General features: G+C 39.0%; 1 protein-coding gene across 3 annotated transcripts in view; it reads right to left on the bottom strand.

Annotated features, from left to right (window-relative positions):
• CDK8 (cyclin dependent kinase 8) overlaps nt 1-23,875 on the bottom strand; it is a 75,248-nt gene that overhangs the window by 24,389 nt on the left and 26,984 nt on the right. For 2 of the 3 annotated variants that reach the window (XM_065678493.1, XM_065678492.1), the window contains exons 3-4: nt 16,179-16,289; nt 12,968-13,108 (exon numbers count right to left, since the gene is read on the bottom strand). In XM_065678493.1, the coding sequence (XP_065534565.1) occupies nt 12,968-13,108; nt 16,179-16,289 (252 nt within the window). Of the gene's footprint in view, nt 1-12,967; nt 13,109-16,178; nt 16,290-23,875 lie in introns of those variants that run through there. The other variant, XM_065678494.1, reaches the window with a different exon arrangement.

Raw genomic sequence — 23,875 nt, forward strand, 5'->3', positions numbered from 1 at the left:
TTACTTCTTCAAATTCAAAGACAGGCATTCACAATTAAGATATTTTATTTTTAGTTGCATTTCTTAACTGATTTGGGGCTTTAAAACAAACTTTCAAAAGACACTGGTGAAAAAAATGGCTCCACAGAACTCAACATGTAGTAAATCTATACATTAAAGCCTTTTTAATTAAAACCACACATGAAATGTGAAAAGCACTGGAAAATAAAGAAAAGCTATTTTAATTTAATACTTCATGTTTATCTTCTTATAAAGATCTCAGTTGCTTAAAAAAAATAAAGTATCTAAATTAAGTTCTCATTAGAACCAGAAACCATTAAAATTGCCAGTAACAACCAAACAAAATCAAATATCTAAGTGATCAAAGCACACATGCTGAAAAATTTTAGAAGTACAGAAAGTATCTGGGTGGGACAGAAGAAGAGAGATGCTGCATCTATGCCAGGGAAGCCTTCTGCTACTTACCATCACCATACTTTATCTCTGTTTCAAGCCTAATGAAAGCTAATGGCCTCACTATCACATTTTTATGCTCTGAACACATTCCAACAATTTCCTTACATTGCTATCATGCAATTACTGCCAACTTAAAGCCTGTACATAGCCTAATACACAGGCTTTGCTATCACTTTCATTGGAACGGTATTAAAGTTGAAAGAAAAAAATATTAATTACACTTTTCAGTAACTCTCCCGCTCCCTAAAAATGCCCATCAGGATAAGCTGCAGGGTGTGACTTTATGTACTAAATCTCCAAGGAAGGAAAGGTGGATATCATAGCGAAAACATCACAGCAGGAAAATCCAACATGTCAAATAGCATTAACACATCATTCAAAACTGTAATAACAAACTTAAGAAATGAAAACTAATAGTCTTGCAGAAATGTAATTCCTGTGTGTTTTGCTACACAAGCGATTATTCCATGCATAGATCAGGATGTCTCTGGATGCTCTGGACACATCACAACAGGATCAAATGTAAGAACAGACTGTGCATTGGAACCAGGTTTTAGGTACTACATATTCCAGACATAATTCTGTCTCCTTTCTCAATTCAGAGTTCTGCCTTACAAGTGAGGATTTTGAATGGGTAACAAAAACATCAAACACTATTTTTGCTTGCCCATTTTGTTGCTACAGCGCCTGCAGTTGACACTCAGTAGTACCATAAGCTTGTACTTTCTAATACTTTCACGCAAAGGAAGAAAACTGTCTTACTTATTTACTCTTTGGTTTGTGCGCATCAGTGGTAGCCCTTGCCGTTTCCCTCAACAGCCCTGTTTTATTTTTGGTTTTCATTTAAATAGTAGTGCCATCACTTCCGTATCACCCTACCTGTATTGCCTAGTAGACAACTCCTCTGCACAAAGAAAAAAAAATAAGGAAGTGAAAAGCCCATGCAAAAAAAAAAAAAAAAAAAAGCCTATGCACTTTCCAGTGGTTGCCTGGATTTGTTCGTGCACACTTGTTAAACACCTTTGTTCACAGAACAAACATAATATTTCAAACACCCCAGAGATTGTGTTCTGTGTCACCTGTATTCAGAGCAAGTTAGGTAAAGTTGGGAGTTCATACAGAGCAAGCTTTCATATGGGATAAGTGTACCCTATTTGTAAGGTGAATTTTTCACAGGTTCCTTTGAAATTGCTCAGATTTAATCAAAATACTGCTTTCTTTTTGACTTTTCTTCTGTGAGTACAGATCATTCGCATAGATCATTACATTTTCTCTCTATAACAGGAACCAGAAAAAACAATTACTGCTATTTAACCTATTTTGAACAATTTATATTCCTATCTGCCATATCATTTTCATAGTGATAACTTTGTCACAACCTCAATAGGTATTTGGTACTAAAAAACCCAACAAAGCTAAACTCTAAACTGCATCTAAGTGTTCTAAAATCATACTACAGTTTTTTCACCAAATTAGGGTATTTATTGATGAAGCGTACTTCAAAGGCAGATTCGTGATCAAAGAGCTTCTGGTTCTCCACACCTCTCTCATGTCAGAACCAAAAGTTGTGTTGACACATTCTCCATCTGGCTATTATAGCTCATTACCTTTACGATAGGAACTAGATCTGAAGCTTCCAGAATGCCTTTTCTCTGTAGAAGTCTCACCTCTATTTGTATTTATGAGTTATCTCAGGCAGTTTACCTATCACTACTGCATGGCAATGCACTGAGATGACTGAGCCTGCCTTCAAACAGGGAAGGATTACTTACATTACACTCCTGGTGGCACCATAATCAGGTATCTTGCTACCTTGGAAAGCCAACAGATTAAAATTCAGGCTAGTAACAAAAGAACAAGTTTAAAACTACAGTGAAGAAAGAAATGTACTACATTTCCAAAATACCACTTAATTCAGACACGGCTTTTACTATTAAGATAAAAACGGATATAAACAACTTCTGTAAACCCTTATATATATATGAACAAATAGATATTAAAAAATTATCTATATATCAGGTATCCATATATGAATTATACTCCCCATTACTTACATTACACATCATTCTTATTACCTTGTTCTACTTCAGTTATCTACTTAAACGCCATGGAGTTTAAAAAAGTCAAAATACTTCCAAGCTTGGAAAAAAGCAATAGCTGAAGTATTTTACCAAATCCATCTGACAAAACAGCACCTTCATTAATGAGCCTTCTTCATATAAAGAATGCTGGTTCTGCACATAGGCATCCCGCTTTCTGGAAACTGCAGAAGTTCCAGACAGTATTAACTACATTTCCTAGGAAAGTATATCCTTTGCAGTACTCAAACTAGAGTACTTCAAACTACTCAAACTACTGAAATTAGAAGCACCAAAATATATTCTAATATTTTGATAAAAAAATAGTAGTGAAATACAGAAAGTTTCCAAATGTTCATTTTTGTTACAAAGACAGTGGTCATCTCTCCATCTTCCCACATATCCAACCATCTACATCCAGCTGATGCTCCTCCTCCCTTCCTCTGCCATTTTTTGTACTGCATGACAGAATGAAGTTAGCACAGGTTTTACTGCACATTCCTTTCTCTTTTCTAAAGCCTTTGTGAAAGCAGTATAAATTGACTCAGACTGAAGCAGTAATAACTACTAAATGAATTTATGACCCACTGAAAAAACCAAATAAAGCACATACAAAGTGATGGCATCCCTCAGCTGTCAGACAATTCTGGGTAGCTGACTGCAGATTTTCAGACCACCACATTTCTAAACACAAGAAAGTTGCCTAATGAAGAAACCTCAAGCTTTTTGGACTTTTAAACAATGAAGGAAACTTTCACAAGGAGCTCCTACAACTTCACAAATAACATACTAAAGTAAGTAAAGTCTCCTAATGGTCCGATTTTCCCTACATAGTCAGAAATAACAATGCAACACATATACTGACATGAAATATGATACTTACTTTTTAAGCAAGATGAGGATCAAAAACATCCCCCAAACCCCACTTTTCTTTATTAAAATCCACTATTCTTCATTCTATGTATTCTTACTAAAATATTCATCACAAAAATCCTTGACATTTTCTGGTTAACACATGATGCTACTCGAGCAACACCTACACATTTATCCAAACACTTTTTAGATGACCTGTTCAATTTTCCTGTGAAAGCCAGTTTTGATTATTCAACTTTCTGCTTTGCTACATATTCCTCCTGCACCCAGTCTGCTATAGGATTCTCCATACCTTCACTCAGAGATCCTTACAGAAGAGATACATAATATAAGATTTTAATGGGTAGTAATTTCTCTTATCTAAAACACTAAATCACTTATTTTCAGTTTAAAAGTCTGTATGCAGCATGCACACTCACATGTTTCTGGTGCTGTTATTAAATGCATGTTTCACCAAAGGCAGACTTTTTAAAAGCCTTTAATATTACATAATAATATTAATTCTGATGAAAGGCACTGAAAAGACTTGCCTTGGTTTGATACCTTGTAAGGCAAAAGTGTAAATGGTTGAAAACATCAGTCCTGAAACACTATCTAGCACTGAAGGGCTTTAAGGGAAAGAGGAGAGAGAAAACAGAAGTAGTACTCCTCACACCAGTATTTATAGCTATATGAAGAAAACCCACAAGTTACTTTCAGTCTCATATTTGCAGTTCCCCTTTGGCAACAGTTCTTCACTACCGGTTAATAGGTCTGAGATCACAAGTTAAAAATTATTTGATTTGCTATGATATAGAAATGCCAGGAAAAACACTCTTGCATTGCTTCTGTCTTGACAGTTCTGCAGCAGATCAGTGAAAAGCACCACTCTAAAATATTGATAACCATGCAATGTAACTTCATGTCTCCAAATAGTCATCCCTGTTGTACTCATTTCTCCCTCAGATATTTGGTGGTTAAATAAGGAGCCTTGCTTCCTCCATTTCTTTTCTGACCTCGTACTGCTTAGATGTAGAAGCTTCTTTGTCTATTGAACTCCAAATTCAGGAACTTTACCTGCATTTCCTCTAGGCATTAACAGTCTTAAGAGTAAGCCTGCTTAGGTTTGGTCACATAATTGGCTAGGTGAAGTAACAAAACTCTTAAAACATATACAGTGCTCTACCTTGATCTTCAATTTATACTTCAGACAAAGACTGTGTTTACTGTTGTTTCAAAACAAGGTATATTTATGAATAGAGCAAAACAGTGTTGCCAGTATGACTGCCAGTTCTAAAAGCCAAGATTGTGGGACTCACCTTTTACTTTTTTTCCCCACCTCAAAGGATTAGTTATTTTAAGAATTATTTATGGAAAAGAAATATTGAGCTAAAAACAAGAAGTTATTGACAGTTCCAAGAAACAAAAGACTTGTCTTTAATACTCAGATAAGACTGGATTTGATGATCAAGTAAATGGAATGGGCTTTGAATAAAAGCAATAGTCTAACAGAGGTGGATTTGGAAACCTTTTGTGAAATCGTCAGATTTCTGACCTTTCCTTGCACCCCCCATTTCCATTTTAACCAAGTTGAAAAATTAAGTTTTATACTTGCAATCAAAATATAGAAAAATATGGAGAAAAATATATCCAAAATGTTCCCCTACTAAGCACTTCCATCTTATAATAATAGGAATCTATTGTGAGGTAAAAGATTAACAAGAATTTTTAGGACTGGTTTCCCATTTTTGCTAAACACTGGTTGCTTAGATAAAAATTATTTTCAGGTGTAGCTGCTGAGTCCACATATTACAAATCTTGGAGTTCTACTCTATCCTTTCACAACCATTACTTAAAGCTTCTTAAATGACCTTGCACTTGATCTGAGATCAAAGATGATCAACATGTAAAGAAGATGAAATATTATATTTACCTTCAAGAACTGTTTGAATGGAGGTGGCCTATGAATTAAGAGAGATCTGTTCAATATCTTTAAAGATGGCTGATTGACAAAATCCTCAAGAAGCCCTGCAATGAAGACTCAAATACAACTAAAGTAGTAGATTGAATATTGTATTTTCATTTACATTTTCCATTTGATTCCACTGCTTTAGCACAATAGGAACAGTATTCGAGCTAAGAATAAAAGACGTAGGGCCAAGAGATGTCTAAAAATATAAATCTCCATAACACTTTAATTCTACAGAACTGACATTTTGTTTTCATCTCTCAAGACCAGGGTATCTCCCTCTAGAGATACTGCAGTTACAGAAGTGTTTCATATCAAAGTGGGTGACGATTTGATGATCCAGTAGAAATACATGCTTCATTTTATGACCAAGCAGCTTCCATAAAAACTTGTGGGGATATACATCATCTTTTTTTTTTCAGGAAAAGAAAATGGCATCATGTCCTCCCTCTCATCAGTCAAGATTCATCACAAAGTGTCCTCCTTCACTGCAAAGGTTTTGTAGTGCACTTCTTTCTTCACATTGTTCCTTTTTCATTTGAGCTATTTGATCTTTCATATTCTTACTCACTCCTGCTCCCACTTCCCCTCTACCACAGCTTCTATTGATTTGTCATGATTTTAGATTTTGAAAAAGCAGTAATTGAATTTTTTGAGACAGATCAAATTAAATCAAAGATATAAGGTTAGGAAAGCTAAGGCCCAGTTAGAATTAAACTTGGCTACGGATGTTAAGGATAACAAAAAGGGATTCTACAGGCATGTAGCAAATAAAAAAACAGACTCGGGACAACACAGGCCCCCTCCAGAAGCTCTCGGGAGAACTGGCTACACATGATTTGGAGAAGGCTGAGGTTCTGAATGACTTCTTTGCCTTGGTCTTCACTGGCAAAGGCTCTGACCACACCAACCAAGTCTTGGAAGGCAGACACAGGGACTGTGAGAAGGAAGACCTTGGGCCCACTGTAGGAGAGGATCTGGTTCGAGACCATCTTCAAAATCTGAACGTGCACAAGTCCATGGGACCTGATGGAATCCATCCGTGGGTCCTGAAGGAGCTGGCGAATGAAGTTGCTAAGCCACTGGCCATCATACTTGAAAAATCATGGCAGTCAGGTGAAGTTCCCGACGACTGGAAAAAGGGAAATATAACCCCCATTTTCAAGAAGGGGAAAATGGAAGACCCGGGGAATTACAGACCAGTCAGTCTCACCTCTGTGCCTGGCAAAATCCTGGAGCACATTCTCCTGGAAGGCATGCTAAGGCACATGAAAAACAAAAAGGTACTTAGTGACAGCCAGCATGGCTTCACTAAGGGGAAATCCTATCTGACCAATTTGGTGGCCTTCTGTGATGGGGCTACAGAACTGATGGACAGCAGTAAAGCAGTTGATGTCATCTACCTGGACTTGTGCAAAGCATTTGGCACTGTCCCACACGACATCCTTGTCTCTAAATTGGAGAAACATCAATCTGATAGATGGACCACTCGGTGGATAAAGAAGTGGCTGAATGGCTGCATGCAAAGAGTTGTGGTCAATAGCTCAGTGTCCGGCTGGAGACCGGTAACAAGTGGTGTCCCTCAGGGATTGGTGTTGGGACCGGTCTTGTTCAACATCTTTGCTGCTGACATGGACAGTGGGATTGAGTGTGCCCTCAGCAAGTTTGCCAATAACACCAAGCTGTGTGGTTCGGTTGATACACTGGAAGGAAGGGATGCCATGCAGAGGGACCTCGACATGCTTGTGAATGCTCCATCCCTGGCAGCGTTCAAGGCCAGGTTGGATAAAGCCCTGGGTGAGATGGTTTAGTGTGAGGTGCCCCTGCCCACGGCAGGGGGGTTGGAACTACATAATCTTAAGGTCCTTTCCAACCCTAACTATTCTATGATTCTATAACACATTCACAAAGCGGCTGAGGTTGGAAGGCAACTCTGAAAATCATGTGCTCACTTTTTAAGGGTGTGTCCTGTCCTATTGTCCAGGTTATTAATGATGATGCTAAACAGCACTGAACCCAGCATCAGCCTGTCCGATGCTCCACTAGTGACTGGTGTCCAGCTTGATAGCAATGATCACAATCCTTTGAGCCCATGAACTCGACCAGCTTTCAGCCCACCTCACTCCTCTGTGTACTCTGAGAGTCTGTACTTCATTTGTTTGTCTACATGGATATTACGGGATGTAGTGTTGAAAGCCTTACTAAAGTAAGCAACACCCACTGGTCTTCTGACATAGTCATTAAAGACTTTCAGGTTGGCTAAGCATGATTTCCCCTTCATAAATCCATGCTGACTATTCCCCATCACCTTTATGTCTTTCAGATATCAAGAAATAGCTTCCAGAAGTATTTAATCCATCACCTTCCCGGTGACCAAGGTGAGAGTGACTGGCATATAATTTTCCAGATCCTCTTCTTGCCCTTCTTGAAAACTGGAGTGATAATTTTGCTTTTTTCCCCTCAGGAACCACCCCTGATAGCTATGACCTTTCAAAGAGAGTGGTCTCACAATGATTTGTTTCTATGATTTTACGGTGAATTTAAAGATCCCCAAGCATTACGCCTTCTAATTTTCTGACTGGAAGGCTAGCAGTACTGCAGCAATATATTCTAGATTTCTAACTTTACACCTGCATTTGTACAAACCTGACAGACATGACTCAATCAAGAGCTTGACCTAACAGGCCTCAGCCAACAGTGATGTCCAAGATGAAAGCCAGACAAATGGATTCTCATTTGGCACAGCAGTTCTTAAAAAGTAAAATCACTTTTATTATTTACTGGTTTGAAAGTTCCCTCTAAGACAAAGAAAATGCTCAGAACAGTGGGCAGAGAGTAGTCATGTTCCCTGTAAATAAGAGAATTAAGAAACAGCAGATAATGCTATTTTAACTAGGGAATATTTAGAATTACAGTAAATTACAGAGAAGCATGTTAGTACAGCCTATGCAAGAACACAAGGTTTTGCCAGACACATTGTTCTTTTGTGAACTCACAAAAGCACACTTACATAATGAAAAACACCTTGGAAACAGAAATATCTTGGGAAATGCAACAGCTGACAACCAAAACTGTGATTGGGTTTGGGTTGGGTTGTTTGTTTCTTCCTCCTTTTAAAGCAAATCACTAGCAAGTCATTACAATACCTTTTGGGAAATAATGCCCATTATCCATTTATATATCTAAAGAGGGTAGAAGACCATCCTGCTTTTAAAAGCTGGTAACTTCTTTCTAGTAGGAAAAGTTGTGCACATGACTACTTGTTTTTAAGCATTTAGGTGCATTTCTTCAGATGACCATTTCCGTAAGCACTAGAGCAGGACTGAAGGGCATTCATGTATTTCTGAAGTATTCTTTGAATATTGATGAGAGAGACATCCTTGGATTCAAGAGCTCTAATGTGGAAAAGAGAAAACTGGCAGGGTAAATGTTCCATATATTTAACTTTGCCTAAAGCATATACTTTGGTGATTCACAGCCAGAGCCTGGGAAGCCATGGATGTCTACAAAAACAAACCCTGGCAGTGGGTCTCCTCATTTACTGTTGAAAGAAAATATTTAATGTTCTTAGTAATCCCAAAGCTGGCAGCAGGTACCCTTGGGAAGAGGTCCCAGGAAGCTACATTCCAACTGTATTAAACTTGTCTGTCTGAAAGCTTGTTAAAAACCAGTGCTCATCCTGCAGCAGCAGTTCAGTCGAGCTGCACACTAGAAACATATTAAATAGGCTGCAGTATCCTGTGCTAGTGCTAGTTTGCAAATGGCCACATCCCAACTGCGTGGACAAGGCCATTACAAACTAATATTAAAGAAAGATACACTTTTATATACTAACAGGTGTGACAGATGTTGCTGTACCATGAAAAGGGACCTCTATTTTAGGCCCATTACTTGAAATCTTACAAGCATCCTCTCTTTTCTCTTGCTCTTGAGGTTGCAGATTGATGAAAACATATCTATAGCCACTCTTCTGCTTATGCTTATTTTTGGTGTGGAATAAGAACTTTGAGTAAAGGAAGAAGCCCAATAGCTGGATATCATAAACAGGAAAAAATACTAGAAAAAGTAGTCAGCAAAACACAGTATGTTTGAAGCATGCTTGATAACTAAATTCAAAATATTACTAAAACTATAATTGATGCACTTTGTGGTAATTACATGAAGTGTTATTTCCTTCCTGCTACAGTCAGAGCATGAATAAACAATCTGCTTTCAATTGCTCTCAGTCATGAAATTTAAAAAAGCTGAAGCATATGCAAGTCAAATAAGAAACTTTAAAAGGACTGACACTCGTGCTGAAAAATTTTACTGGTGTTTCAGCCTTATGGAAAAGCTAACTACTCAAGCACAGCGGTGTTCAGACAACAAATACAATCCACATCTCTCTTGCTCTGATGGAAACAGTGAATTGGCTTTCACGTAAGCAGTGAAAGAGGACAAAAAAAAGCAGCAAAGAGTTTAAATAGTTATTGCTAAGATTTGTATGCATTTCCTTTGTAAAAGGCAAACCACAACTACAAAACCCCCAACAGACAACTATTGTCTTCCTACAGTTTTTACTGTTTCATACAGAACAGATATTTTTTTAAGAATCTTACAGGAACTGAAAACTGCTCAATTCCACCATTATGAAGACAAATTTCAGTCTAAGTTGATGATTGTAATCACCATTAAATTTTATTGCCTAAACCAAAAGGAGTTACTTTATGCCATACTTTGTTTCTGATTACACAAGTCAAGATCTCAAAAACTCCAAAATATTAGCTACCTAAAAGCTACCTTCATTAAGACGTCTTAAAATAAACCAAAACCCCAAAGCAGAAAATTGCACTTCAATGAAAGATAATTGCTTTCCCAAGAGATGAGCTTTCTTACCCTTTAAGCAAATCCTTATCCTAAGAGAGACGTAGTAAAGAACATTTTTTTTCTGCCAAAGTACTATTCTTATGCTTCCCACCACCCCAAGAACCATCACTCTTATAATAGCTAGTGAATGAAACAACAGCAAGAATGTTATTTGAGCAACAACATGGGTGTATCTGTACACACCTAAATCTAGGTAAACACAAAACATTTAGCAACACATCATTTTAAAGGGAGGAGAAACATCAAATCTGTCTAGCCATCCAGCCAAGAGTGAAAATCAATTATTTAACACCAATACTCCTGAAGGCTAATATTACAGGTAACCTGGAATAGAAGCCCACATCTAAGAACAAGTGCTAATGTCAGTTATTTTGCTTTGATCAGACTGTATGTGCCACTGAAGTCCCGAATGACAAGCTTAACTTTGCACCAGTATGCCCCTGTATTGCTAGAACAAAACACTAGATAGAAACCCTTCTGTTATTCAGTCTATTCCCTGATGAAAAGAAGAAAATACCTGACGGATACAATTCTGACCTTTCTCCTGCTTGAAACACATGCCTTCTAAATTCGGCTCAAACTCCACGGTTTCAAAACAGCAAACCCAAAAAATTTCCACAGACAAGGCAGCACAGGCAGCCCCAGCACAGGTTTCATAAGATTCTCACCAAAATGGCTTGACAAGGTTCCAGTGGGAAGACGTCTCAGTCTCTGCCTCAAGCTTTTGGTCTCTTCCTTAGATTATGAAAAGACAGCCAATTGTGATAGTGGTTTTTCTGCTGGAAGAACACTTTGTGCTGGACTGAGACCACCAACTCTTTTCACATAGGTCAGAAAATGAGATGGTAACAGTTTTTTGCAGTTGCCAACTTAAACTGTATTTGAGCTACAGACCTAGATGTGAAAGGCTCTGTAACAAATTACCAATCTCCTGAGCCATCCAGTTAACAATCTGCATGGTTTTCTTTTTAAATTCAGTTATGCTTAGGTTCTTAAATTCTCTGAAACTGTAGAAAGTAAAACATCAGAACAATTAAGATGCTTGATTATAGGTCATTTGCTTCCTGTGTGCCTCTTACCAATATACCAAAGAGTACTGGTGCAGGCAGAACATTTACATAACATTACATTTTGGTTTAAAACAAAGCATGTCTAAGTAGTAACAAGCACTATATATTTCTACATTATGTTGTGCTCCACTATTACATGAGTCTCAACAAAGCCACAATTTTTCTGACTTCTCCCCTCAGTGCTAAGGCTTCTGTTCTGTTTCTAAGACCAGGAGCAAATTAGAAACAATATCCATAGAATTATATTAATAAAGCAAAACTTCCCTGCATTCTGAAGGGAGGCTATAGGGATGCTGGGGAGGGACTATTCATTAGGGACTGTAGGGACAGGACAAGGGATAACGGGTTAGAACTTAAACAGGGGAAATTTAGACTGGATATAATGAAGAAATTCTTTACTGTAAGTGTGGTGAGGCACTGGAATGGGTTGCCCAGGGAAGCTGTGAATGCTCCATCCCTGGCGGTGCTCAAGGCCAGGTTGGACAGAGCCTTGGGTGACATGGTTTAGTGTGAGGTGTCCCTGCCAATGGCAGGGGTGTTGGAACTAGATGATCTTAAGGACCTTTCCAACCCTAACTATTCTATGATTCTATGATTTCAGTTCTGAAAATGTTATTTATCCAAGTTATATCTTTTCCCCATCAGTTTAAGCAGACACTGACACTCTGTAAAGACTTAGCAGGAACAAAAACAGAAGACAAATAACTAGTCATTGACTACACTTCCAGAAACACTATTAATGCTATTTCAAAGACAAAAAGTGACTCTGAAAGAGTAATAAGGAAGCCAGACTTACTGCACCAAGCACAGAATAACACTGGTAATACTGATTCATGGGACTGAAAGGTCAAACTAATGACACTCTCATGCACTAATGAAATTTCAGTTATTAGAAGCATCATACACAGATAATACTTTGATAACCCCCCCCCCCCCCCCCCAGTTTACTTCTAAGAATAAGAGCTACAGACAACTGAGTTGGAAAAACTGCCCGATATTAAGACAGAAAGAACCAGCCCAGCCAGCCATGGGCATATTTCAAAGGCAAATACACATAAGAACTGATGAGATTCACTAATTTTAAATATGTAATGGAATTTGCTGGTTAAAAACCACTCAGGTTCAAAATGTGTCGCTTTTACGTAATTTGGATAAACATTAGCTTATTTGCAGAAGTCTTCAAAAGTTGGCATGGCTGTATTTTTGACAGATTGTAAGTACTAGAAGAAGATAACAGCCTTCAAAAGTTACTTTGTAAGTAAAAGTGATAATTTTAAGGAGTTTTTATTTTTTCAGCAGTTCATGCAGCCAATCATCCTCTCTCCCACCTACACACATGCTGTACTTAGTTATTTATCTTGCCTGCAGTGATACTACCAAAGGCATTTTCTGTACCTCAACATGCCTGTTATTTAAATGAACACTTTTAAAGTAGTTTCTTTAGAAAATCAAAAATGGAAACCAGCCATCTGATATACTTCACTGACATATCAGATCATAGCCAGCTTTTAAAATTTACTCTACTAATCAAGGCTGACTGCAGTACAAAAATACCTATTTATTAACACATGCCCTTAGCAAAAAGGTGTTTTCTCCCCATAAATTTTCCATAAAACAAACCCATCCTTGCCCTCAGTCATCATCCCAGTGCTAAAACCCATTGCGGATCCACTTACCAAATCCCTGTGCAACACCCAGTTAGCATGCAGGTAGTGAATACCATCTAGGATCTGATATAACAGCGACTTCACCATTCCCCGAGGTAACTGAACTGGTTTCTTGTTTGCTTTAGAAGCCCTGTGAAACTTGATTATATGCTGTAAAGGGGAAAAAGAAATCAGAATGAAAAAGTGTAATGTTATCTACAGCATTACACAAAAAATTGCCAGCAATTCCTTACACAGAATTTTTAGGTTTTTTTCCAACCTTTCATCATTCATTTTCATAACTAGGAAGTTGTACTTTTAGTACCAGAAAATTAATACTATATGAGGTAAAGTGATGGCTGTCCCAAGGGAAACTCTCAAATGAAATCAGTTGTTGCTGTGGTTAACCCTGGCAGGCAGCTAAGCCCCACACAGCCACTCAGTCACTCTCCCACAGTGGGATGAGGAATACAAAACCAATACAACTGCCAAAGCCAACTGCCTCGCAGACCACTGACCTTGGAGGTTTTTCGGGTATTTTTATTTGGGGATTCTTTTTTGTTAAGATAGGCTTAGATTTTCTATATCACAGCACAGAATTAAAAGTGCATCACCTAGTTCCTTTATTACCTTAATTTTAGGATTTTTCCAACAGTAATGATGACACTAACATTTCAACACGTAAGTCAAGACAAATTTCTTGCAAACTGTATTGGGAGTTTTGAACATTTTAATTAGATGCCCAGATTTATACCTTCTTTATTTACTACACGCTTAAAGCACGGACTCTAAAAACAGAAGCTGTTGACAGAGCAAAGTTATAAATCTGTCAACCTTAAAGTCAGCCACCAAGCCAGATGCAGAAAGTACCTTTAGCAATTTTAGAGTGTATACACAGGCACTGTCTAGCAACAATGAGAAGTCCAAAAGGTATGTTGTCTTAGCACTTGAGTCACAGGTGCCACTAACTTCAATAGCATAAGGTGTGTCAGGGTCATGATAACCATGCTTGTCTCCTTTTAAGAGAGAGGTCATTTCTAGAATGATTTTTTTCATGCATTCACACTTATTTCCTGTACTGGCTTGCACTTGTGAGATCATAAAAACAGCCCTGACCTTGTCCATCCAAAACCTGGCACCAAACTTTTATCACATGTTCCTCCTATATTCCTGAACTTTCATATTCTAGGTGCCAATGAAGTACCCAACTACTTAAACCCCTTTGGGAAACTGCCTTTCCTCTCTTGCTGGAGCCCAGCTCCATACAGCCCACCCTCCTTTGCTTCAGGTATAGAGCTTGTCTTTCCTGGGAGAAAAAGGCACATCCCTGCCCTCTCAAAGGTAAAAATGGAGCTGCACAGAGGAAAAAAAACACTGATGAAAAGGTGAGAGTCTTTGCCCAGTCAGCCAAGCACCTCGTGCATGAGCATCCCTCAGCTTGAGCCACAAATTTCACCTTCCACTTCAACTGACTCCAAAGGAAAAGTTATTTTTCATACAGTGGCCAGACAGAAGTGAATACTCAGAGACAGATGGCTCTCCTGGACTTTTTTATTCCCACTCCAATACACTCTGTGCCCTTTCCTCTAGTGTTGCTTCAGACCTGCTGCACTAGATATGCTCAGGACTGGAGGAGTTGGTCCATAGCTGGCTCTCTGGGGCACAGAGCCAGCCCAGTCACTGCAGCAGTGTTTCTTGCATCCTGGTATAGTGAACCAGCAGGAGCTGGTATGGGCATGGAGTTCTGGAGCTCGCACAGGTATGTGCGTGTAAGCATCATGGTCTAAATTGAGGGTCATTCCTAAGCTGCTAATGTACAGGCCAGTGTTTCATTAACAGAAGTACTTCTGCAGTAATTCAGAAATGTATCAATACAAACAAGGACAGGTCACTACTAGTCACAATCATCCAAACAAACATTAACCCTTCCAGCATATTTTGAAACAAAAATCCCGCAACAAACTCAGACATTCCTAAACTTCTGGAGGTTAACAGATCATAAATATGGAAGAGCAGTGAAAAAGTAAGAAAGTGCTTGTTCTTTTCTCTAGGTAAAAATATGTTGGGTCTGGGTTTGCTTTTGTCGTTGTTTTGTACATCAGCTTTTAGAATGTCTTGACATTACAATGTCTCGACCCAGTAACCTTTCCCCCCCACACTTTAATTTTATTTTGGAAACAAGATCTCAATACCAAATACCAGAGCTTCCAAGACATTTAACTGGGAGAAAATACCCTCAATTCAGCTTAGCTGAAGGAAAACCGACACACTAGCTCTTCAGCAAATACTGCTGAATTATTCCCAAATACAATGAACCCTATTTTCTAAAGAATTCAGTTTTGCTTTGGTTTATGCTTCCTGACTAAACTACATGCAGAGAAAAAAAAAAACCTCATGATTCATGCTGCGTAATTCTTACGCTAATGCATGCATCAAAGATTCCGTCTCATTCCAAATTGCCTCTTTGATCCGAATTGTCTTGATCTCTTTTAAGATTCTATTATGTGAGCAGAGCTCAGAACGCATGTAAGATTTAATTTGAAGACCACGTACCTTTTTTTCAGGCAAGTCAAGGTTGCATGGTATTTTGGATTCTTTACAATGCCACTAAGTATTTCCAAATGGATGTTGAGCTTACAAATATTAAATTAATAGAAGAAAAATGTATGCATCTTAAAAGAAATTTACCTGGCCTCCAATGCATTTACATTCTAAAGCTGTGTTTTGCAATTAGGAATAAACAGCCTTTCTCCCAAATATATGAAATCTCAGAAGATGAGTAAAAAGCTGTTCTGCTGAAACATATGAATGAAATTTCCATTACATACAGTGGCATCACTCCCACATCCATTCATGGATGACATGCAATGTACCTAAAACTCTGAACAGCAGCATTCAGTCTGTAATTCTGTCATTTTTCAAAGGGAATCCACCTGCATAATCAATTATATTTTCCTGCACCCTGCTTAAGCTGTAATGGAAGGCTGTATCTGCATTTATTTAACTAGATTTCTAGCTACTGAGAGCTGAACACAGATTTTATCTTCCTATAGAGGTCACAGACTGACTGTGTAGTGTGTTTACCCAACATTTTCCATTGCTTTTCTTTGAGTACTGAAAGAGTTTCCAACAAACAGGGAGTAAGAGGTCACACTATTTTTAAACCAATGTGTTTTCCCTGACCTTGTCCTTTTCTGCAGCTAAAACTTTAAGCCTGGTACCTACAAACAATTCACCTTACCCAGAGGTCATGCTCAGCGTAGTCAAAGAGAAGCCACACTTTCCTGTCAGCATGAGAAAGAAACACCTTTTGCAGAGAAATGACATTTGGATGCTTGAGCTCCCGCAGCAACTGCAAAATAAAGAAAGTCCACAAGAGTTACACCCATACATCCAGAACTGTGAGAGGGCTGGAAAGACAAATGCTTTAAAATCTTTACTATATACAATGCCAACAATATGGGTTGAAATCTGCAAGTCACAGAAAACAGCACATACTTTTTTAATGAAAGAACCAGTCACTAGTTTGAACCCGAAGCTGGACGCAGGTCATAACCCCCTTAGGGCGCTCACTTCCTATTCATTTCCTAAAAAGTAGAGGTCTATGTAAACCTCACTATTACCCAGGATCAAGGAGACTCCACAAACCACCAGCTGTTGAACATGCCCTTTCCCATAGGCTGTAATCTTCAATAGAGCCATTTTGGGTATCCAGTTTTCTCCTCAATCCCAATCACCTGTAAACCCTGCATTTCGGTGGTAGCCATTCAAGGCTGAATGAGGGGGCTCATTTAGAGCCTGTCAATGCAGCCAGCTGAAGGATGGTATGGTTTTTAAGATGGTGACCTTGTAATCAAGTGACTCTACCACCTACAGAAGGTGGTCCAGCTCCTCCCACAACATATATTACACCAGTTACAGTACTCAAAAGCCATCCACAAAACAGCTAACAGTTCAAGAAAAAACTAACCCAGACACAAAAAGGCAGTCATTTTCTGCTGAGGTCCTGAGCTGAAATGATCCACAGCACTAACAGCAAACCCAGCACTAGCAAAGGGACACAGCAAGGAGCCATTAAGCCAGCTCAGCTTTTTAGAAACTACAGCTTCAACCACCACCAGAAGGAAAACATAACAAGGATATAGCACAAAAACTGAATACAGACATCAGTCTATTTGAGCTCTGCTTACTGGTCATGTTGCAGTTACACTGTACTCACACAATTGCTAAGAAACAAACAAAAACTTTAAGCAAACTATTGTCAAGCGTGGCTACCCAAGACTAGGCAAATTTTTGCCAGCTCAGTCCACCAGAAATTACGACATTTTTAATAAAAGGAATGGCTTTTAAAAGCCAATGACAATCTGAACTATTTGAACACAGAATAGAAAATTAATGTTTCTGAGATCGACCATTTTCAATAACATATAATTTTTCTGCTAGATAACAGAAGAAACAAGAAAATTAATTCCTTTCTACTGATACCTTTGCCACATGTGGTAACATTTTTGCTGCTACTGAGGTAGTAAAGTGGGAGTGGATATCTGCATTGATTTTTTTTCCTTCTTCTCTGTTTCGTTTGAGATAGACTCCCATTCCTACCCACTGACCAGAGTCTTCAGAGTGTGGCATTTCTTGAGCAAGAGGACCTATAGCCCACAGGGCTTTTATGTCAAGTATGAGATCAAACAGGGAGACAGAGGGTTGAGGAGACAACACAGCATTATAAGTCAATGCAGAAGGTATCAGTTTCAGCATGTTAAACCTCTTAATCTTGATTTGTAAAAGCATTACAAGGAAGAATTTTAAGGCAGGATCTTCAAGAAGCCGTGTGGAATTCTGTAAATGCCTATAATTCCTATAAAGCAAAAGATCAGTATGGAAAAAAATGTAAGAAATGCTTATTTGAATTTTTTTAATCAATTACAGGTGGTAGGTTGACCCCAGCCAGCAGCAAAGCCCCACACAGCCACTTGCTCACCCCTGTCAGTCAATAGGAGAAGAACAAAAAAAGCAAGAAAATTTGTGGGTGAGAACAGACAGCTTAATAAATGGAAGAAAGAGGAATTTAAGAAATAAAGAAGCCCAGCTAGGCTCTGAGTAAAGGGTACCTCCCAAAAGGGAGGACATTCAGCAGTAGCCAAAATACTGGTTATCAACAGTGCTTTAGTCCCAAATCCAAAGCACTGCACCATACAGGCTGCTATGGAGAAGATTAACTGCATCCCTGTCAGGCCCTGTAGAGCATCAAAGACCATCAGCAGGAGACAGCCTCTTAATAGCAAATGAGGTTACAGGGTTTAAGGATAGTCTGTGCCAGTCCTTACTGTGAAGGACTTTGTTGAATGAGTAAATTCACAGCTTAAATTTATGCTAAACAACTTGATGAATTAACTGTACCCAGAAGACTGCAACACAGTCTATCAACTGTGTGTCCATACCAAAGTTCTATCTGATCTCCTGTGGTCTGACAACACACTTGTATCAGATACAACAGATATTTCCAGCAACCTCACTCTTCATGAACTAGACCTCCCCAGGTCACAGGCCACATGCCTTTCCTACCAGATGACTGACTCGTGTCCAGCAGCTGACAGAGTTCACTGAGGACAAAACAGACTACAACAAACATGGTTGGGCTGTCAGTACAATGCCCACTAATGATAAAGACCTTTTCTTTTTTCTAGTGACTCTGATATCTAATAGCTTTTGTTTACCCTAGTCCAGTTATATAGAACACAAAGAGAAGGTAGAGAACAACTATGCATTTGGCTCGCAGTAAATTACCTTCCTTTTCATTTGTGTATCACGACAGTTGAAATCCATCTCTACAAATAGAAAGCTTTCCCCTAAATTAGGTAGTCTGGGTACCCTTTGTGAAGAAAGAAGATAACATTTACCTTCAAAAAAGTAGAAATTGGTCAACGATGAAGATGCTGATAGATCTGGTCTGACTTAAGCGCTGTGACCCAATGCTGTCCCTGGCTGGTCTTGCCCTTGCTTTCATAAATACTGTTTAAGACACAGCAAGGGGAAGAGCATTCTTATGTCAAAGACCTGGGCTTGCACTAGGGTTCCTCCATCTCCCTCTTCAAATGCAGAAATATTCACTCCACAGCCATGGGTCAGCTAAGGGACGCAAATTAAAGTGCTCTAATGATGTACAAGTTGTTAAATTGCTTCACAAACAAGGACAAAGTGAAGTAAGACAGGACATTATTAAACAATCAACAGCAGCCGTGAGGCAGCCTGGCAAACTGCCACATGACCAAGGCAAACCTTTTCTTGCACAGGGACACTTACCATAATTACCTTGCACATCAGATATGAGCTGAACTCAGCACAAGTCTTCATGAACATGACATCCTTCCTCCAGCAATGTTTCCCCATTTTATGTACCACTAGACAAGTGGTGGAGAGCCAAGACACAGCACTTCATGTGAGGGTTTCTAGCTCTACTGCAAATGTCATTCCACCCCCGCTCCTGATGCTATATGTGGTCTGCAATGAATGTAAGCTGCTCAGTGTTGCAGTATTACCATGCTTACTTTCATCATGGAACACATTTGCTAGAGCAACTGGCTAGATAACCTGGTCCAGAAGGAGATTCTCTGATGTCCTGTCTCAGGATATGAGCTATTTGAAAACAGGCAACTCCTTCCTCTCACCATCTTCTTTTGACTGCTATTGCAACACATTTCTCCCAGTGCTTAGGACAGTCACAAAGCTGGCTAGACACAAAGCCATTGGCAATATCAAGCAAAGCATTCACACAAGCAAAAATCGCTATTGATTCATCTTGCTAGTTTGATGGCATTAATCCAAAATATAATCATCATCTCAAGATTCAGAAAGGCTCAAATCAGGTTCATCAAGTGATCCAGCAAAATGCACACCATAGATTAATAGTATCCCATGGCCCTGAGATGGAAAATGGGTAAACAGGGCAATGGAACAGAAAGCAGATTGAGGCTGATGCATAAAGAAAGGCAATTTCCAGAGCAGAAGATGACTGACAAGGAGGATTTAGTCATCTTCTAACAGATAAGATCCCAGTGGAACTACGCTACAACAAATGAGTACAGACAGTAGTGAGACATAACCTGAAACACTAACCACAGTTCTGGCCAATTCAGGGAAGATTAATTCCAACTGCAGCAGGGCAAAGAAAGCTCAAGGCTACACTGAGTGGAAGGGAGAACAGCAAGCCAAGCCAAAATCCTTCTAGCTTGTCAAAACCAAGCCAGAGAAAGAAGCAGTCTCTCTCTCTTTTAAAATAAAAGTGGGAGAGAAGAGCTATTCTAACTAAATGACAATATTATCCACTACAAATGGGTATGAACTAGTTGTGATTAATTCTGGCTTAAAAGCTGAATGAATAATGTTTACAGTCATTACTAGAAAGAGACTCAGGAACTGCCTTCAGAGGTTTTTCTTTTCAAGTTTAACTCACAGCTTGCTAAATTTCTGGCGGTGCACTCTGCCTGTCTGAGAGCGCAGGAGCAGGACACGATGACTCCAATCGTGTATTAATGAAAAAAAAATCCTAAACCACATATTAATCGTTCTTCTCAGTTTCCTATAAAACACTGGACCTGTTCACGCTTGTTATTTAAACTAAAACCCAAATTTTATCACACAAGTTATTAAACCCCAAGTTGACTTTGCTGCTACACCAGTAGATTCAAAAATCTGTTTGTTTCAATGTAAATACAATTTTAAAGTTTTATATTCTCACGAGTCAGGTATTCCACAGTACTAAAAAGAAAATCCCTGCTGAAAGTACATGCTGTTTTCCTTTCAAAAGTATTCAGATAAAGGCTTACAAAGGCAATGAAACAGAAAATTACAATACTGCTCACTGTAAGAATTTATTATGAAGCTGACAGTACATTTTTGAAGTTCCAGGTCTTCAGACATACAACCATGTGAAATTATTGCTTTAAACATAAAAACAAAAGAATAAAGTCCTAAATGTTGCAAAAAAAAAAAAAAAGAAGGCTGACAATATGAAATGTTGGGAGAAGAAAAAAAAAAAATAAATGCACATTTCTGCTCTCAACTTCTGGGTTTTCCAAGACAAATGTGTCTTACCTGATCACACATACAAGTCAATATTTATTAGCACCTCTTACATTCAAACACATTTGAAGTATTAGAAGAGGTGCTAATAAAGGTTCTCTGAAAGCGAGGTGGTGGATTAAGAAGCCAGAGGAGACAGACACTAGATGTCAAGCTTGGTCAAATTGTGCTGTTCACAGAAAAAATTATTTCTAAGGACTCCAATTTCTAACATGTAATCAGTATCTTCGTCCCACTTTAACAGAACTAAAAGCAATAACTACCCTCCCTTGACATATAATCTCTCAAGAATACTGTTTGTAGCCCTGTAACATAGCTCAATAAAGTACTCAGCCACAACTTACATTTTACATATCATATTACTGTTAAAACATTTGAAAGGCATTAGACTTGTCAAAGAGGGTCAAATCAACCATTTGTCTTCCTCAACACCTTGTTGCCTGTCACCACATGAGAAGATTGCTAAGGAACCATTATGTGTCTTCTGACACGAGGACTGCACTCACCTAAAGGATTTCTGGTTTTGGTCTTGTGGGAAACTGCTTTCAGTGTTAGCATGGAAGGGACTTCACAACCCCCATAACCTGAGGAGCCTACACCCAAGTATTGCTCCTTTTCACATAGCTGGTACAGGATCCACAAAGCTTATTGTGACAGTAATCTGTTCCTTGCCAGGGGAAGATGTTGAAGAGGGTGAATCCCTGAGTCACGCAGTTTCAGCTTCTGCTTCATAGGGTCCCTTCCATCTGCTGCATGCTGCCCCAAAGTCCTTGGTGATCCTCAGACTGGCTCTGAAAGGGCCTTTATACCCTTCTTCCGTCCCCCCCACTGGCAGAGGGGAAAGAGGCCTGATAATCACGTAATGACATGTTCTTGTTATCCACAATATGCAAGCCCCAGCAGCCTGCCTGAGCTCAATACCTCTACAGCAGCCTGCTCTGCTGAGGTCAGTTTGGCCAAGACCACCAGAGACGCCTTCCTCCTCACCTGCCATGGGGCACAGGCAGGCTGCTCTAGCTCTGCCTCTGCCTCATTCCTGCCCAGAAGCTGAAAGTCTGAGGTAAGACTGCTGCAGAGGCTTTCCCTTTCAGGTAAGGGCAGCAGTCAGCAACCAGCCACCTCTCTGCTTATTCTCACACTCCCTGGGTACCATGTGCCTGCTCCCTGCAAACCCAGCCAAGTTCCTGAGGCAATGAGATCTGTTATGGGCCCCAAGCCTCCTGCCTGGGAGACAAAAATCAGTACTCCCCTTTCTTGTATCAACACTCAGACATGTGAACTTTGGGGTTCTGCATTATACCCTAACTATACCTGCAGGTTCCTGGCACCAAAGGAAGCACAGGCAAGTGAAGCACTTGCAAACCTGCTAAAACTGACTAAAAAATGATAATCAACAAGAAAAATGTCAAAGTCACTCGATTACTTTAATACATAAAACTTCTGTAGAGAAAACGGCCCAATCCAAACTCCTGAATTTGAAGCCCGGTTAACTGCTCTAGCTTCCTACAGCCTTGAAGAATTCTCCTGCCTTGCAAACTGTGAAACAGCATTTGCAGCACTATTCCAGGTGGATAGGCTTTAATGATTTTCTTCCCTGTGATTAAAGCAGAAGATAAGGAATGGAGTGTTTGGGATTGTATATTTTGCATATTTTTATACAAATCTTCCCACCATCCTGTCCCTCTGGTCTCTTTCTAATAACAAATTCATCTCTTGGTATGATGAGCATGTAACTTTAAATGCCTGCTTAAGTCCTCAGAAGTCAAAGGATCATAAGAGATACCCAGAATCCCAGGCAGTACACGAGCCTGCAGAGAACAAGAGTTGAGCAGCCAAATGTTCCGTTCAGGCTCTGGAAGAGGCAGGAGTCACAAATGCCTACCATGTGGTGGATGATTGGGAGAAGATAGGTATAGTGTTATAATCTTATCTTGATGTTAAAGATACTGATTCACTCAGCATAATTAGCACAATAACTGCTAATTCTACCAGTTAAATTGTTTCTATACAATCATTAAAAACCTCCTCTTTTTCAACAGGGTAAGAGACTAGCTGGGTTTTTGAACACTAGGTCTGAGTTCTCATGCTGCAGGAAGTACAAAAATGTAGGCATTCTTTCAAATACATTCACATGAGTTGAGCTCATCCGTAACTGAGTCAGTTATTTCAGCGCAGGTCTCTGACCTAGTTCTGTCCTTTCCCTCCTTTCCCTGTAATTGATGTATTTCAATAATTATTTTATTTTTTCTGAGTAAGCCTTTGCTCATTTTTAACCCTGTCGGTTACTCAATAGTCCAAAACTGAAATTAGTCATTATAAGCAAGACAAAATCCATTGCAGAGTTACAAAACCAAGGGAGTTTCACTGGGATTTATGTCAAAGTACCCTCTTCCCAGGTAGCTGGAGGGAAATACACAAGCTTCAGCTCTCCAGAGAAACATAAATAGATATACTTCATGCAAGCCTATTCACCCTAGCTCCTCTTAATACCACCGTATTTGTAAAATGCATTAATTGGGGTAGTCCAGAACACACTGTAACAAAGTCTGAGATTCAGCCTTGACTTTTTAAGCATGACAACAAATAATATTACTAATTAGATGTACAGATGACATTTTAGGGTACAACACTGCTGATTAACTCAGTAGCATTTTCATATATACATTACACATACTCATATAATCAGTATAAACAGAATGGCTACTATCCTTAAATTGATCCATCTCCAAATGAAGTACCCTTTTTCCCTTTTACAATATTAACCAATAGAATGGAGGGGAAACTATTTAACAGAATTAAAATTAACAATTTGGGGAACATCAATATTTTGGGGGAAAAAAAATAAATCTTCTGTTA

This window comes from Lathamus discolor, chromosome 4 (assembly GCF_037157495.1).
Source record: "Lathamus discolor isolate bLatDis1 chromosome 4, bLatDis1.hap1, whole genome shotgun sequence".
NCBI lineage: Eukaryota > Metazoa > Chordata > Aves > Psittaciformes > Psittacidae > Lathamus > Lathamus discolor.